At 42.2% G+C, this 15,690-nt stretch overlaps 1 protein-coding gene across 7 annotated transcripts in view; it reads left to right on the top strand.

Annotated features, from left to right (window-relative positions):
* Positions 1–4,624: 4,624 nt before the first annotated feature.
* Positions 4,625–15,690, top strand: part of dock6 (dedicator of cytokinesis 6) — a 28,626-nt gene continuing 17,560 nt past the window's right edge. For 5 of the 7 annotated variants that reach the window (XM_084371674.1, XM_084371672.1, XM_084371675.1 and 2 more), the window contains exons 1-14: positions 6,505–6,733; positions 8,847–8,934; positions 9,896–10,074; positions 10,296–10,364; positions 10,516–10,642; positions 11,107–11,319; positions 12,212–12,297; positions 12,413–12,479; positions 12,711–12,860; positions 13,026–13,106; positions 13,423–13,579; positions 13,719–13,849; positions 14,404–14,497; positions 14,600–14,762. In XM_084371674.1, the coding sequence (XP_084227800.1) occupies positions 6,684–6,733; positions 8,847–8,934; positions 9,896–10,074; positions 10,296–10,364; positions 10,516–10,642; positions 11,107–11,319; positions 12,212–12,297; positions 12,413–12,479; positions 12,711–12,860; positions 13,026–13,106; positions 13,423–13,579; positions 13,719–13,849; positions 14,404–14,497; positions 14,600–14,762 (1,655 nt within the window). In that variant the 5' untranslated portion in view covers positions 6,505–6,683. Of the gene's footprint in view, positions 4,767–5,286; positions 5,389–6,503; positions 6,734–8,846; positions 8,935–9,895; positions 10,075–10,295; positions 10,365–10,515; positions 10,643–11,106; positions 11,320–12,211; positions 12,298–12,412; positions 12,480–12,710; positions 12,861–13,025; positions 13,107–13,422; positions 13,580–13,718; positions 13,850–14,403; positions 14,498–14,599; positions 14,763–15,690 lie in introns of those variants that run through there. The other 2 variants (XM_084371676.1, XR_014623949.1) reach the window with 2 other exon arrangements.

Raw genomic sequence — 15,690 nt, 5'->3', positions numbered from 1 at the left:
AAGCAGTGACTCAACTCAGCCTGGATGCGTTGGAGCCTTTGAGTCAGTTTGTTAGAGAAGGAGGAAGAGTATGTGTGTGTGTGTGTGTGTGTGTGTGTATGTGTGCATGCGCACACGTGTGTTTGTGTGTTTCTGCCTGTGTATATGAACGTCTAAGAAGAGCCAGCGAGATTCGGTCATTAGGTGCTTGTGTTTTTTCCGTCTTTGTTTGCTGAATAAAAGCGGCTCTTGTAACACAAAGGCACCCAGGTCTGTCAACTGACTGCAGCCCCACTTACAGTTCACACTTAATGTGAATAAATGGGCTTAATTGTGGCCCCTCATTAGAGCCCTGGTTAGTAGCACTGCAGCTGAATCCTCCATGTGGGTAAGAGGGCATTTGAAGCGCCTATTGTACATTACTGAATCAAAGGATCAAGCATTGGTTTTGCCTAAAAGGCTTTTTGTTATTCTACTGATTATTTTCCTATTGTTAAGGGTTCCTCCACTCGTGGTGATTACGAGTCTTGTTGCAGTGTTTCTTTTCTCTTAGCATATCATGGAATGCTTGTCGGTGCCAGAGGGATGAACTCTAAGCATTTACGAAATCAGTTCACTGATTTTAAAGTTCATCAGCCCACAGAGGATGGATATACAGCTGAGTATGAAAATTTCAGACAACACAGTAGAAGGAGCAGAGAAATGCATACATTTTACATAGTATACTTTATTTTTAATCTCACAATTTAGTCTATACAGCAACAGCAAGATTATGGCAGTAGGATGCAAATTACTAATGAAATATGTATTTGAACTCTGAATAGTAAATATATATTGACACTTAACTTTGTAAATTGCAAAACCCCTTTAGGACTGAATTCCTCAGCCTGGTCTTTTCTGTTTCGCATCATTATTATTCTCGTAGTATTACGTCAATATGAATGCCTGTTGCCATTGCCCTGCGGTAAGGTAGTGGCCCTCTGTGTGTGTGAGAGGGAGAAGGAGAGAGGGGGAGAGAGAGGGAGAGTGAGAGAGTGACACTATGACAGTGTATCTGGGGGATGGGTAGGATGATTCAGCCTCAGGTCTGGTTAATTCAGTGGTCTCTCCACTAGGCCTGGCTCTTGGCAATTCAGGGTTTTGTGGCAGCAGCAGCGAAGCAGTTATTGCTTTCAGGAAAGGATCCAAAATTAAATTAGCCTCTTTTAAAAAGGACATTTGTTGATAATGGCAACCGGCCTAATTCAACCCTTTATGTATTATTTGGCAATTTTCTTTTGAGGTCCCTCATGGCTTCACTCTTGCACTTTCTCTCCGTCTCTCTCCTCTCTTTCTCTATATCTTTCTCTCTCTGTCTGTCTGGATGTGTTGTCTCTGGGCTATTATTAGAGTAGACAGGCTGGTGGGAGGAAGTCTCTGAAGTAGACGCTCTTGTCATCTTTTTATTTATGGATTATATTCTGCTTTCCATGTGCCTGTTTAATTCCCAGTGAACAGTTATCTGTGTTTTGTTTGTATGTACCTTTTCAGGCAATCTTCATGCGCCACATTCTTATCTTTTGATTAAAGGAAAAAAAATCACACACAGGTATATATCAATATGTGTGAATCAGAACATTATCCGGGCCACATTTGTATGTTCATGTGGCTTTGAGGTTGGGTGGACCAGGACAAACCGCCTTTACAGAGACCATGTTATACGCAAAACCTTTTTAGATATGAAGCCATGGTTATTAATCTTTCATTTTGTCCTGTCTGAGTCGGTATCTAGGGAGAGACCTTAAATACACATAGCTCTTAGACATTCTCTTTGTTTTTCTCTCGCTCCTTTTTCCTGCTGCCTTTTTTTCTATCTGACATGAAAAAAACACACGAGTGACAGACACAAAACGAGCGAATGGAAGAGGTGCAAGCATGCCTGTTCCTGTTAGCTTCATGAACTGTGACACGATCATCTTCAGATGCTCTGACTTGTAATGAACAATAAATAATATAAAACACGTTTCCTGCCTCAACCTGAAATGTACTCATTGTGCTCTCATGCAGAATTCTTGTTCCGTTTTATCTTAACGGGGAAAGAGTAGATTATTAGATAACCGGAGCTATCCAAATGGAATATGATAATGCCTCCTAGAAAAAAAATCACGAGTTTAGCCATTGCACTCTATTTTTTCCCCCTCCATCTTCATCTTTCCTCCTCTCATCTTTCAATCCCTCCCTTTAGTCCAGCTCTCTCCCCCTCATGGCCCTCCCCTGTTTCAGTAATAGGAGACTTGAAATCAATAGCACATTAGTCTGGCCGGAAACTCTTGTGGAATTAAATATGAATGACTGAGATTGCAGCTCTACCTGCTGCTCAGAGAGATGCATGATGGCTCCTGGGGATATGGGTTTTTGTTTTTAATTCCTCCCTCCAGTAAACAGCCTGGCCATTTTGTGCTGTTCTTACAGCGTACCAGATTACTGAGCTACCTTGTTTTGTCGGAGATCAGTGTGCAGCACTGTGGACGTATTGTCGGGGTTGTCATTTCGTCCTTGGCACTGAACAGTGACCAGTCCGATAGCATAATTTGATAGAGCAAATGAGATCGCGGACGTCACAAAGCCGCGACAGCTCAGGAGGCAAGAAGAATCAGCCAGCCACACCCATCCTCCAAACACAGCAGCAGCACCATTTGAATATGAAAGAGCTCTCTGGTTATTAGCAGATTGCATCTTACTTTTTTTTCCCAGTATTTCCTCCAGATACAATTTGTGCTTTCTCTTTCATTAAGCTTTCAGGTTTGCGGCTCTGCACATTCATTCTGGAACTTTTTACATGCAAATTTCGTTACTTGCTAGTCTTTCATTTTCATTAACTGGTTCACTATGTAAAGTGGAATAATTTCTTTTAACGTGCTGTTTAGCTTAAAAGCATAATTTGCAAGGTGGTTGGAGAGTGCTGGCTGGCTGGTGGGAGGAAGGTAATACGAGACAAAAAGCCACTGCGTATGCTTCTGGGAATTGATAGAGGCTTGGGCACCAGTAAGCTAATACACATAGATGATATAGAGGTAGATATATTTGTGAGCTATATTTCATCCCATCAGAGATGAAACGGTTTGTGACAGATGGAGTGATATTGTTCCTCTGTACGGCCCATGAGTGCGGCCCCTCCTGCTTTCCCTCCCTGACAGATGTAGGGGGAGGACCACAGTGCACTCTTCTTTCTTTCAATTGATTTGGGTGCTTGAACCCTTAGGGACTGGAGGATGATGGTGGGATGGGGGTGGTGGTAATGGTGCTGGTGATGGGGGTTTAGTCGTTTCCTGCAGCACAGAACCTGTAAAAGTCTAAAGCAAGTGCTGTAAAGAAGTAATAAACCTATTATATGCATATATCTGCATTTATTCAAACATGGAACGCGCGTTATAGCAGTGTTCACTGTGAACTGCACTGAGTGGAGCTAGAAGCGAATATTTCCATAAATCTTGGTTAGAGAGTGACAGCGTAGCATGCATCCATGCGTGTAATGTAGGCAGAGGAGAAAGTGTGGCTGTGCATACTGGTGGTGGCAAAGCCTCATGTGCTGCTGTCCAAGGTACATTTAGTTTGATGACAGTTTATCAGTGCATACAGATAGAAATGCAACACATTTTTCTTCCATCTGATTAGCTCAATATTCTGTTTTCTGTTTGGAGGAGGGGTGAACACCAAGAGGTGTAGGTTTGCATGTTTTGTAGCAATTAAGCAGATTTTAAGCTAGTGTGTAATGATTACGTTTAGCCCTCCACCAGCTCCCCAACCCTGACTGTAGGATCAACATAAGGGGACTTAACAGCTGTCTCGTAGCAGATGTGTCCTGTTGCTACACCTCGCTCTCTGTCCCTGGAGGGGAAAGGTCAAGACAGGGGTGGAGGTCGAGGCAGAGATTCTTTTGGAGATGCTACATGTTGATGCTTTGAGGGAAACAAACAAATGAGCATCTGCTTGCCCCCTTGCATAGGACACCACCACAGGATGCAGATTAGAATTAGCATTATTGATTACGATATTCAGTCTGGTGTAATTCCTCTTTCCTGCTTTAATAGCCGCTGACCCTGAGAAGACCCAGAATGACAAGTTTAATAATTTCTTTATTTTTTCTTTTCAGAATATATGATGTCAAATAATATTGCAGAAAACAATCACCATTTATCTTTTTGAACAGTTATGGTATATGTGTATGTTTTTCTCAATTGTCAGTAATTGTTTTTCCTATTTATCCAAAGGACAGATTGTACGTTTGTCCTTCCTTTTTAGCAGTTAATGTTGTTAAAGTTTTTACTGCTGGCAAGTAATGTCCTGGAAGCAGACCCCAGTAAAAAGTGGTTAATGATTTTAATAGGACTCCCTGGTGGGGTGGGATTGAGAGGGGACGTGCCCTGGCCACGGGCGCGTGGCGGCGGAGCAGGTGGATGACGGGCAGCTGAGTAGTGGGCTCCGGGGGGAGGGGTGGGGGCTTCCATTTTGGAGGACTCTTGGGGTTGAGAGAAACCCTGAAAAAAGGCAACCCCATCTGGAACTGAGGTGGGGGCTCTGGTGTGAAAGAGATCTAGTGGGTGGTGTCTGACACTCTCTCTTTTGTTCTTTGGTAACACAGCAGTGATGGTGGTGGTGGTGGGGGCTCTCGCTGCCGTGGGGGCTGGGCGCTCAAACAATAGTGCCGATCTAGGAATTGAAAGCTTTCGATGAACAGAAAGGCAAGGAAGCAGGCAGGGAAGGTGCGGACAGAAGGATAAAGCAAGCATGGGTTCAGCCCACTTATGGTAGGTGGGTTTTTCTGTACAAGGACACAGCAATGTCACACAAACACACAATATATATATATATACCCAATTAATTCATGATCAAATGGTAAATATTTTTAGACACATATTTCTTGAGATGAATGCATGTGCCTATGAATGCCAGTAAAAAAAAAACATGATTATATTTCATTTATATACAAATCCATTATGGAAAGCACCAATGCACAATAAATTTGAATTCAAGGAGCAGAGAGAGAAAGATGAGTTTTGGCATTGTGATGGAAGCGTGCCTCTATAGGGGGGAGATGGAGAGCGTGAGCTTCATTTATTTTCATTAGCAGTGCGTATGGGCCAGACTCAAGCCTCCTGCGAGCTCTTACGCTGCTCTGACTGCTGTTCCATGCATAAACATATATCCCCGAGACGTCCTTGCTCAGCTACAGCCAAACCTCTGTCACGCAAGGTTAATATTACCTCCGTCTCCTCTCTCTCTGTCCATTTTTCACATTTCTCCTATACAATCCATGCCATTCATCAGCCATCTCACAGAGGACAGCCGAATACCTGCAGCAGCTCTGAAGGGTACTGAATAAGACGACCGTGGGGGGGATGACTGCAGCAGCAAGCATCTTCATTGTGGGTATGGAGTGATAGCAGCAGGCGGGGAGGAGGAAGATGTAGACCAGCCATTACAATAAACTGTCAAGTCCTCCATTAGTGGAAAGAGTCACTGACAATGTCATTCCTCTTCTAATTAAAAAGACAGGCAAAGGACACTGTCACATATACAGTGTGTGAAATATTTGTTTTACCCACCCTTAAAGAATCTGTAGCATCCTTTTATGACTACTTGTTTTCAGAAATGTCAGATTATTTTCATATCAATTGATTCAGAAGTCTGACTCTCAGTCACTGTTAGGCAGCAAGCCAGTAAACAAAGCTGTAGCTTTTTTTCCCCTTCTCCTTGTAGAGGTCAAATGTAAGGACTGAATCTTAAACAATCACTGATGAGGCAAGGCTTTCTTTCTTTTCTAATCATGGTGAGCAGCCCCACCTGCTGGTGCAGTCGCGGTAAAACACGCTCTGTTGTCTTGTAGAGACCTGACGGAGTGCAGGCAATCCTCTAGGTGGTGCTATTGTGCATTGTGCTTTCTAACAACATTAAATTTGGACATCGACAACATGATCTTCCTTGTGAACTGGAAGGTCAAGGATAAAACGTAAACAATCAATACCGTGCCACTCAAATGGGAGGTTAAATTTGGTTTTGTGGATGCCAAAGTGGGGTCAAAAGTAAATGAAACATCTTTAAAGAAGTACAGATTGAGAATAACATCAGGCTTGAACTTATTTGGTCCGCTTCCTAAATTTTAAACAGAAATGAAACCAGTGAAACCCTAAACTGAGGTGGATACGCGCCACTTCCAGGTCGCTCTAAAACCGGTCAGGTGAGATTTCTGCACGAACAGATGGGGGTTGCCACCTTTAACAAGCTGTCCACATTAGTTGAGGGAAAATAGTAGGACCGGAAGTAAAGAAGTGACTTACACAGCGCTGTGAAATTGAAATTAATGTATATGCTCATTTGAAATTAGTACACCTATATAAAAAAGGACTGCGAATTAGTAGCTACAAACTGGGGCTACATCACCGCGTATGACTAAATAAAGAATTTACAATGAACGCGAGTCAGATTTTATTTTGAAGCTTCGCCGGATGTAGTACACACATCATGGCGGACATGACACCAACGGCCACGGTTCAGCTCCCGGCCGCTAGGAGGAACAAGGAGGGATCCTTGCCCAGTCCCAGCGTGGAGAAGGAAGCGGTCTGAGAGTCCGCATCCCCGCACAAGACGGGACAGCCGAGGCACGGGAGGAGGAGGGGAGTGCTTTCAGTTTGACTTCGAAGAGCTTCTTTACATGGGGATAAGAAATGACATCCACAGCGAGCGAAAGGAGGGCGTTTGCTCATAAAATCAACCGGTGAGACTGTAACAGAAGTTATTGTTTATCGGCCACAGTTGTGCCGCTTGCAGTGCGCCAGAGTGACCTGCTGGACACACGGCACGTATAGCCAAGTATGCTAGGATTTGTAAGGTGTCACTGCTCGTAAACCGGTTAATATAAACACAAGTGTGCCTTCCTCGAGCGAAACAAATGCGTATTAAAGCGGTTTTCGTTCTCGTAAATGGTTGGTGACACTTTGGAGAGTTTATTATCTGCCCTGTGTACGGTATCGTAGCATCGGACGAGCATTGTCATCAACAATGATTGAGCTACTTAAGCGTAAAATTGTCAAGATAAGCGCTAATCTCATCACGATAACCATGCGGGGAGTATTAAAATGTAGTAACATATAAATATATAGTGGTATATATCTCAACCAAATGGTACCAAATGACAGTCGTTGAGGTGTTTTGTTCTTGTGTCGTGTGAACGCCTCGCAGCATTATAGTAGCAACTTGTTTCCACATGTTGTAAACTGGTTTTCCCTCTTCATAATAAGGTATAGGCTGCATTTGTTATTATGCCAAATAAATATTGATCAGACTCCAAGATAACTAACAAAGACATGTCATGTGTCTGTCAACAGGCTCTTTGAATGGCATGCTTTAACAACACTGGTGTGTGTGGAAGCATTTGCAGCCTAGTGCCTCCCATCTTTTCACAAATAGGGCTCTTCAAAACCTTAGTTTTATCCAGGGTGTCGCTTTTCCCTGGCTTCACGGGTAATTTCATCAAGAAACAGCTGAGCCCTTGCAATACCAGATAGCCTCACCAGATGCCTGTAAGAAAACAAACAGGATGACAGATTCTTATCCTGCAAGTGAATATTTTCTCACCCTAGTGAAACCCTTGTTAAGTCATCTCTGTACAGTGGTTATTATAAACACCATCACGAGCCAGACTTGTTTTGAATAATGTATTACACTAATGGTAGCCCGCTACTTTATATGCCTGTTGATCGTCAGTAACATATCCTGTATAGATGTTAGCTTCATCGAACAGTCTCTGCAGTCGCTGCATTCCCCAAGTCCTGTCTGTCCGAGTATGGCCCAGACCATTGTTTAGTGCCGGATGCAGGAAAGGGTGGGAAGTGGTGTTCTGGTTATTGCCCTTGCAGTCGATAGCTTTCCTTTTTCCTGTTTTAAATTGAGGTTTGCAGAGCTGCAAAAACTGTTTCTACGTCTTTTGAGGATATAGTTCTCATAGGATTTGAACATACAGAAACGGCAGTTTTAAAAAGAAGGCTATGTCATCAGCAGGAAGTTTAAAAAGTCTGTCTACGTCTTGGAGATGGGAGTAGAGGTCATAGGTTTTCCTTCTGCCTTACAGTCTGTGTGTATTGATGGAATGAAAGCACCAACCATAGCTATGTAATCATGAGGACCATAGTTTGGGAATTGTTGAAGCCTTTGCAGCTGTGTATATGAGAGAACCAGACATTATGTGGTTGTAGAGGAGCAGCTGCTTGCTGTCTTTGTGAAAGGATTGTGTTTTTTCCTGCTTTGTCTCTCTATAAGCCTCCCATTTGCCGTTAGTCCATAAAGGCTAGGGACAGAGCTCTGGCTCTGTGCCTGCTCCCCTGAGCCAGCTCGCCACCTCTCTGTGAGATCCGCTTGAGTCCCTAGTCGGAACAGCTGCTGTCCTTTCGTATCGCTACTAGTAGCAGAAGCTGGAAAGTCCTTGATAGGAAGCAGATCGTGTAGGACGTGTCTCCGAAACTTGGAGGTTAAGCCTTGCAAGTGCAGATGAACTTGACACTTTCCTAATAAAGTTTTAACACAGAATCTGACAAATGTAAATGAGCATCACAGTGCAGGAAGAATTTAAAATGTTTTTTGCTATGTAGATTTCTCTATTAATGTAGGATTATTCATTTGGGACTAGTTTCTTTAGTAGGGGTTTCAATTCAGGGGTCCCTACTTCAGTGAAATATGCAAACATAATATTATGATATGAATGCATCCACCCACATCTGTCACTTTATATTGTATTTATTTTTGAAATGTTTTTTACTGCTTGTTTTCATGACTATAAATGTGTGCTCCTGTTCTCTGTTTGACTCGCTAACAGACCTTTTTCTTTTGCTCAGGACTGTAGCTGCAGAGGTCAGAAAACAAGTGTCCAGAGACTATGGCTCTCCTCAACTGACCAAGAAACGAGGAGGAGCACACCACCCTGTGAGTCACCCTGTGTTTAACCTGCTGAAGTCTGAGGCGAGCAGGTTTAAAAGCTCCAATTATTGAGGTCAGAAGTTGAGGGTGTAACTTTGTGAATAAGGCTTAAGACGTAATTAGATTCAAGGAATGTAGATGAGTGTAGTTTTAGTTAATGTTGACAGCAGTCGTGACGGGAGGTGGTTTAGAGTAAGTGGTGGTTATGGCTGTGTTTTGGAAAATGTCTGTTGTCATGTTACAATGATGACGGTGGAGTGTTTAATTAGTAAGCAGATATTTACCAATACTCTATGGACTGTAAACAGAACAGAAACCCCTGAGAAAGCAGACACAGGTTGGGATACAGAGACTTAATGCAGTCTAGAGGTGTTCTCATAAGAGCAAAAGAGACGAGCAACCACTGGTTTATATTAATATTGCTGAGACTATTTATGGCAATATGACTGATATAAAAGTTAACTGGTTTTCCAAACAGAAAGTGAATGCTAGCAATAGTGGCTGTTGTAGACTCTTGTTTGGCTATAACATAAATAAGGGCAAGGGGAAAAATGGAGAACTGAAAACCGATTGTTCTCAGCTGACCACACCATTTAAATACAAAAATAGTCCTATTATTTGTGTACATGCAATGTTCACAACGGGTTGTTGTCAAATAATTACATTTTTAACACTAAGTTTAGCAAGAAGTGCCCTAAAACTGTTATTAATTGCTTGACGCTAACAACAAGGCCACTAATAAAAAAAGACTAATATAGTTTTTACATCACAATCTTTTGTTTAATTATGATCCATTTCCTGTGTTGTGTATCATAAATAAAAGTCAAGTATCCTGTGTCGGCCTGTCCTAATGGCATCCTGTCTCTTCTCTCTACTGCACCTTGTAAGTCCTGCTGATCAGATTAGGATGTGTCATCAAGGCCATGTCATAGTTATTGGTACATAACAGTTTAATGTTGATTGACAGTTGCCCCTGACGGAGGTGGTTGAGCCAGTGGATTTTGAGGAGTATGTGAGCAGTCACGCTCCTGGGGTGGAGCCTGGCCCCCTCAGGCAGCTGATGGAGTTCCCCCAGGATGACCTGGAGCTCCTCCACCAGGACAAAGAGTGCATTACACTGGAGCCCCCACTGCCTGAGGAGGAGGAGTGAGTCCAGCTGCTAATGGCTTGCACAACGCTCGTACTGTAACACACACACATTCCTCTATGGTCTTTACACTACCACAGTAACACTGAAGGATTAATATACTGTAATGGACAACAAACATCACTACAGATAGGAACAAAGCCTGTCTCTCTGTGACACTGAATGAGCACACTTCTAACAAGCCTGCTTTGCTCAATTATTAATGTGTTTTTCTGTGTAGCTCACTGGATCCCCGAGTGAGAGATGCCTTGGCAGTCTACACAGATGACTGGCTCGTCGTTCAAAGAAAGTAAGTGCTGTCAGTTGTGGTACCAGTTGAGTTAGCCCACAGTACGTGTTTCATCCATTGTTTAATAATGTGCACCACTTTTCCCTGTTCACTGTTCACATGATTGACAGTTACATTATTACCAGGACAATGTTTTTCTTTTATCCTGTAGATATCAGCGATACAGCACCACATTCACCCCTCAAAACTCTGAGCGTCAGAGGGAGAGGCAGCGTGGGCTGGTCAAACAGACCTTTGAACTGGACGAGGCTGCTGCTGCTGAGCGCCAGGATGACCAGGTAGCTCGCCGATGATGATGTTCAAAGGGCTCGTTATCTTGAACACCGAGTGACCATTCAGTCATTTTGGCTTCATTTAACAAACTGTATTGATCTACTGTACAAACAGTGTTGCTAGCAGTAAAAGCTTTGAAGATTTATCATATCTGATACCTGGACAAAGAGAAGGAGAGAATGGCCAGCTAATGAAACTTGTGTCTCATTATGACGGGAAAGGCAGTATGAGTTGTATTCTGCTCAGCAAGTTGATCGTATGGAGAATAAGTAATGCATTATCCATTATCCATTACACAGTCTGTGTATGAATCATATTAAATGGTAATAAGGTAATGGGATCTGTAGAGTATTATTCTCCTTATCCTTCTAAAACATCTGCAGTGAGCACTTAAAGGCGACATCTTTGCCTGGAAGGAGAAAAAAGAACACATGATGTCACCTCACCGTCTCACTCCTGTGTGCTACAGGATGACGCAAAGCGGCGGTCAGTTAGCATTGATGAGACTCCTCGGGGAAGCTGGGCCTCCAGTATCTTTGACCTGAAGAACTCCTCCCCAGATGCTCTCCTGCCGTCTGTCTTGGAACATACAGCTGCAGAGGACATGGACCGCCGCAACACTGAGGCACGCCTACAGGGACGCCACACTGACCTGATGGGCCTATACCCTCCCCCTGATGAGGTTTGTCTGAAACTGTCCTGTTTCTGCCTCTGTTGGGGAACAGGCTAGGTGAAAGTGGAAAAACTTTTGACTTTATCAGCTAACCAGTTTTCAGGAAGAGAAACCCTGAAATATAAGTGCATTACATCATAAACCCATGAGCATGTATGTTTTTTATTAAGGAAGCACAGGCAGTGATGCATTTAGCAACATCAATTGTGGTTTGAGACCAGTCCAATAATAACTTCGTAGTTTCTGTTTGTAGAAGTAACCGCAGTGGTTGACCTAGAGCTGCTCAGGACATGTAAGAGCAAATCTTTATCAGTGAATCTACAGAGTGAAAACACTATACTGACCGGCCATTGTCACTGATCGAATCATTAACATGTAGCAGCTCGAGCTCCTCACTGGTGACTGAGAGCAGCGTTTTTAGCTCAGCTGTGACTCACAGTACATCATTTCCTCGTTAAAAACGTGGATTTCTATGTCTAAGCTTGACAAAGTTAAGAGTGCAATTTGTGGAAATTTGCAGAAAATCTAAAGAAAAGGAGTTTATAGCCACGGCCAGACAGAATGATTGCAACTTAATCCTGGAGATCACTACTTAAAACAGCAATCAGCTGAACTCTGTTGGGAATACTGGTGAATGTAGTTGCCATTTGTTCTGCTCCAGAGTAACATTGTTCAGCGTTCCCATCAAGTGAATGTGCATAAAGTCTGCAAACCCTGCCACTTCTAGAGAACTGTTTGCTTTTCTTTCCTCTGTGTTCTCCTTTACTTGCTCCATCCTTCTTTCTTTATAACTGTAGTGTGTACACGCTGTCGCTCTCTGTGCTGCTGTGTTGCCATGACATCTGTGTAAATGTTATGCTGGTGTGTGTGTTGTACATGGCTTTCGTTGTCTGTGTGGCAGGATGAAGCAGTGGAGAGATGCTCTGCCATTGAAGTTCCCAAAGAACACTGTGGCCAGAGGATCATGGTCAAGTGTCTGTCTCTGAAGTGAGTCCCATTTGTAATATAACAGCTGACATTTATATCTTCATGCTCTGACTCAGTATTAGAATTACATTGGAAACTCTCAGTACTCTACAACTATACTTTGTATGTTTTTCAGGTTTGAAATAGAAATCGAGCCAATATTTGGAACACTTGCCCTGTATGACGTCAAGGAAAAGAAAAAGGTATTTTCTTTTGTCCCAGTAGATGACTTTCACTCTGTAAAACCAGTTATGTAATGCTGAGCTCATCCTTGACAAATCAAATTTCCTTTGTCTCAAAAAGGTCTAAGTGGTCTTGCGGTTTAGATCACTGAGACAAAACTGAATTAAAATCCCTTGACGTGCATTTCCATTATCATCTTTCCTTCCCCTCCCTCTGCTGTTTCCCGCTTATCTCAATCTTCCCTCCAACAGATCTCGGAGAATTTCTACTTCGACCTGAACTCGGATCAGATGAAAGGGCTGCTGAAACCCCACACACCTCACACCGCCATTTCCACACTTGCCCGTTCTGCCATTTTCTCCATCACATACCCTTCCGCTGATATCTTCTTGGTCATTAAGGTACTGAAAAAATCCCCTTCGACACAGAAGATTCTGACTCTGACTTTTATTTGGCATTTTACATGCTACTTAATTTAATTTGAACACAAAATGTCAAGTTAAAATTTTAGTATACGATTAAAAAATGCTTTCATATTTTAACGATAGTGTGTCCATGCATTTCAGCTTGAGAAAGTCCTTCAACAAGGAGACATAGGAGAATGCTGTGAACCCTACATGGTCATGAAAGAGTCAGATTCCTCAAAGGTAATGCACCCAAAATTGTGTTTGCAATGCTCAGGGCTGGCAGCAATCATGCACATTTACTGTCTAGTCATAAGTATTACTCAATTCTGTCTGGACCGCTGTAATATTGACTATCCTCTTTGGCAGATCCACTCTGTTGGCCGCTGCAGAGTACTTTATTTTATTTGACAGGGACAGTGCATATTAATACAATTTCTGAAAATATGCCAGTGATTGCCAGAAAAGCTCATTTTCATCTGGAGTCCTGATACTTGAAGTCTTTCTTTGTCTTTTGATCTCTTATATTATATCCTGTCTACATTTTGTCCCATCTCAGCACAAGGAAAAGCTGGAGAAGCTTCGTCAGCAGGCCGAGCAGTCATGTAGTCGTCTTGGACAGTTTCGCATGCCTTTTGCCTGGACGGCCATTCACCTTCTTAACATCGTCAGCAGTGTGGGAGGTCTGGATCGGTCGGACCCTGACTCAGACTCTGGTACTGCTGCCTTCTAACACATTTTCTACACTGTCTCATGCACAGGGCTATTTATAATGATAAAAATTACATAAGTATGTAATCAAGTAACAGTCATGCACATGCCTCTCTAATGTGATATGATTTTCCTTCCTGACAGAGCGAAAAGGTCATGGGACGTGGAATGAGAGAAAGAAAAAGGGGTTTGAGCGGATGAGTATAGGGGATGACATGTGTAACTTTGCAACTTTCCGCCCAGCAACTTTGACCGTCACCAACTTCTTCAAACAGGTGAATCATTTAGCGGTTAATGTTACTGTCACCACATTGCAAATCATTTTATTGATAAACCTGAATATTGTCGCTGTAAACGGCAAAAGGCGAGGAACCAAGTTGGTAAAATAATTTCACAACAAAACAAGTCAACATTTCAGTTTTGACTTTAATCACATGTAACTGAAGAGACAGAGGAAATTACATAAGTATGAAAACTACTTTCCCCATTATCCTGGGATCAAAAGTGAAACTCTGAAAAGATAGATATCTTTAAAAGAGGATGGACACTTGCTAACATAGAATGAAGTGCAGGAATTGGTTATCAGAAAACTTTAAATTAAAGTTTAAAAGTTTTTAAGTAACTTCTGACGTTTAAAATGTTTTCTTTGTTTGTGTGATAAGATCAAATGAAGATTGTAACCTGCAGTTTCCTCCAAAACTAAATCTGCACAAATGCTCCACCATCAAATATTTTTAGTAGTAGGTAACTTTCTAGTACTATACTGACGATGTCATTGAGATTTTGGGATCCCAATACAAACTCTGCTCTTCTGTTTGTGGTTATGAAGGAGGGCGACAGACTGAGTGATGAGGACCTTTACAAGTATCTGGCAGATATGCGCAGACCGTCCTCTGTTTTGCGACGCCTGAGGCCCGTTACAGGTAGATATGATATGAATTCATGTATAAAAGTTAGTGGCGGATTAATGATCAGTGTTTTTTTTTCTGTCTTGCTGTGTATTCATCACTTATTTTGTCCCTCAGCCCAGTTGAAGATTGACATCTCTCCAGCGCCGGACTCCCCTCATTACTGTCTGTCACCAGAGCTGCTACATGTGAAGCCTTACCCAGACCTGCGTGTTCGCCCAACCAAAGAGGTGCTGGAGTTCCCTGCTCGCTACGTATACACTCCACACACCACCTACAGGTGAGTGTTCACCTATCGCAGACACAGACACACATACTGTTTACACACACTGTGTAAGTTGACCTATTAAAACAGATGTACGTACATCCACCCCTTCATTCCATGGCTTAGTGTGTTTGTTTGGATATTGATTTTCTTTCTGCCTTAACTTCAGTCAGTAGTTTTCAGAAAAGAGGACAGCAGGTTCTGGATTTTAAGTTGAAACACATTTTTATTGATAGTGTTTTGTTAAATATATAGATACAACTACAAGCTATTACCTTTAGGGTTTTTTTCTATCTTTGTATTGACAAATAACACAAGATACTGTTTGGTGAAAAAAACATCCATAAATTAACAAATATATTTGAATGATTCATTTTAAACACAAAGTTTACAAAATCAAGATAAATAAAAGACGCAGTATACTTTACATAAGAAATAGATAAGGGCCAACAACAAGGACAATATCACAAGATTACAAACAAAAAATAGTTTCTGGCCATACAATAGACCTATAGCATACATAGCAGGAAGGGAGTGCAGTTGGGATCTGTATGGACTTGTCACTTTCAGAGCCGTGTAGACTGGGAGACCTCAGTGGAGGCTATGCCATAGCTTCACTCTGGAATCTGGAAATAAAAAGGCGAATTTAATTAATGGAAAACTATAAAGATGTTCAAAACAATTGTTGTGAACAAGTCACTTACTATCTTCTGCAGTTTGGAGAGCTGATCACCATGAGTGTCAATATTCTCCTTTTGGAACCGGATAAAATGCCTTAAACCTTGCAAGACATCAGAGTGCTCCTTTGCTCTCTCCTAAAAACAGGAGTAAAGATTAAGTAAATGTTTACTATACGTCCATAAATCAGTCACTGGTATTTAAATACTTAGAGTTGCCGTTTCCAGCGTTCTGTTACCTGCAGCTCTTTGATGCTGGTGGGTGC

This window comes from Pagrus pagrus (assembly GCF_965226575.1).
Source record: "Pagrus pagrus genome assembly, chromosome: 13".
NCBI classification, from domain to species: domain Eukaryota; kingdom Metazoa; phylum Chordata; class Actinopteri; order Spariformes; family Sparidae; genus Pagrus; species Pagrus pagrus.
The sequence above is the reverse complement of the archived record's forward strand: the minus strand, read 5'-3'. Positions and strand labels throughout refer to the sequence as shown.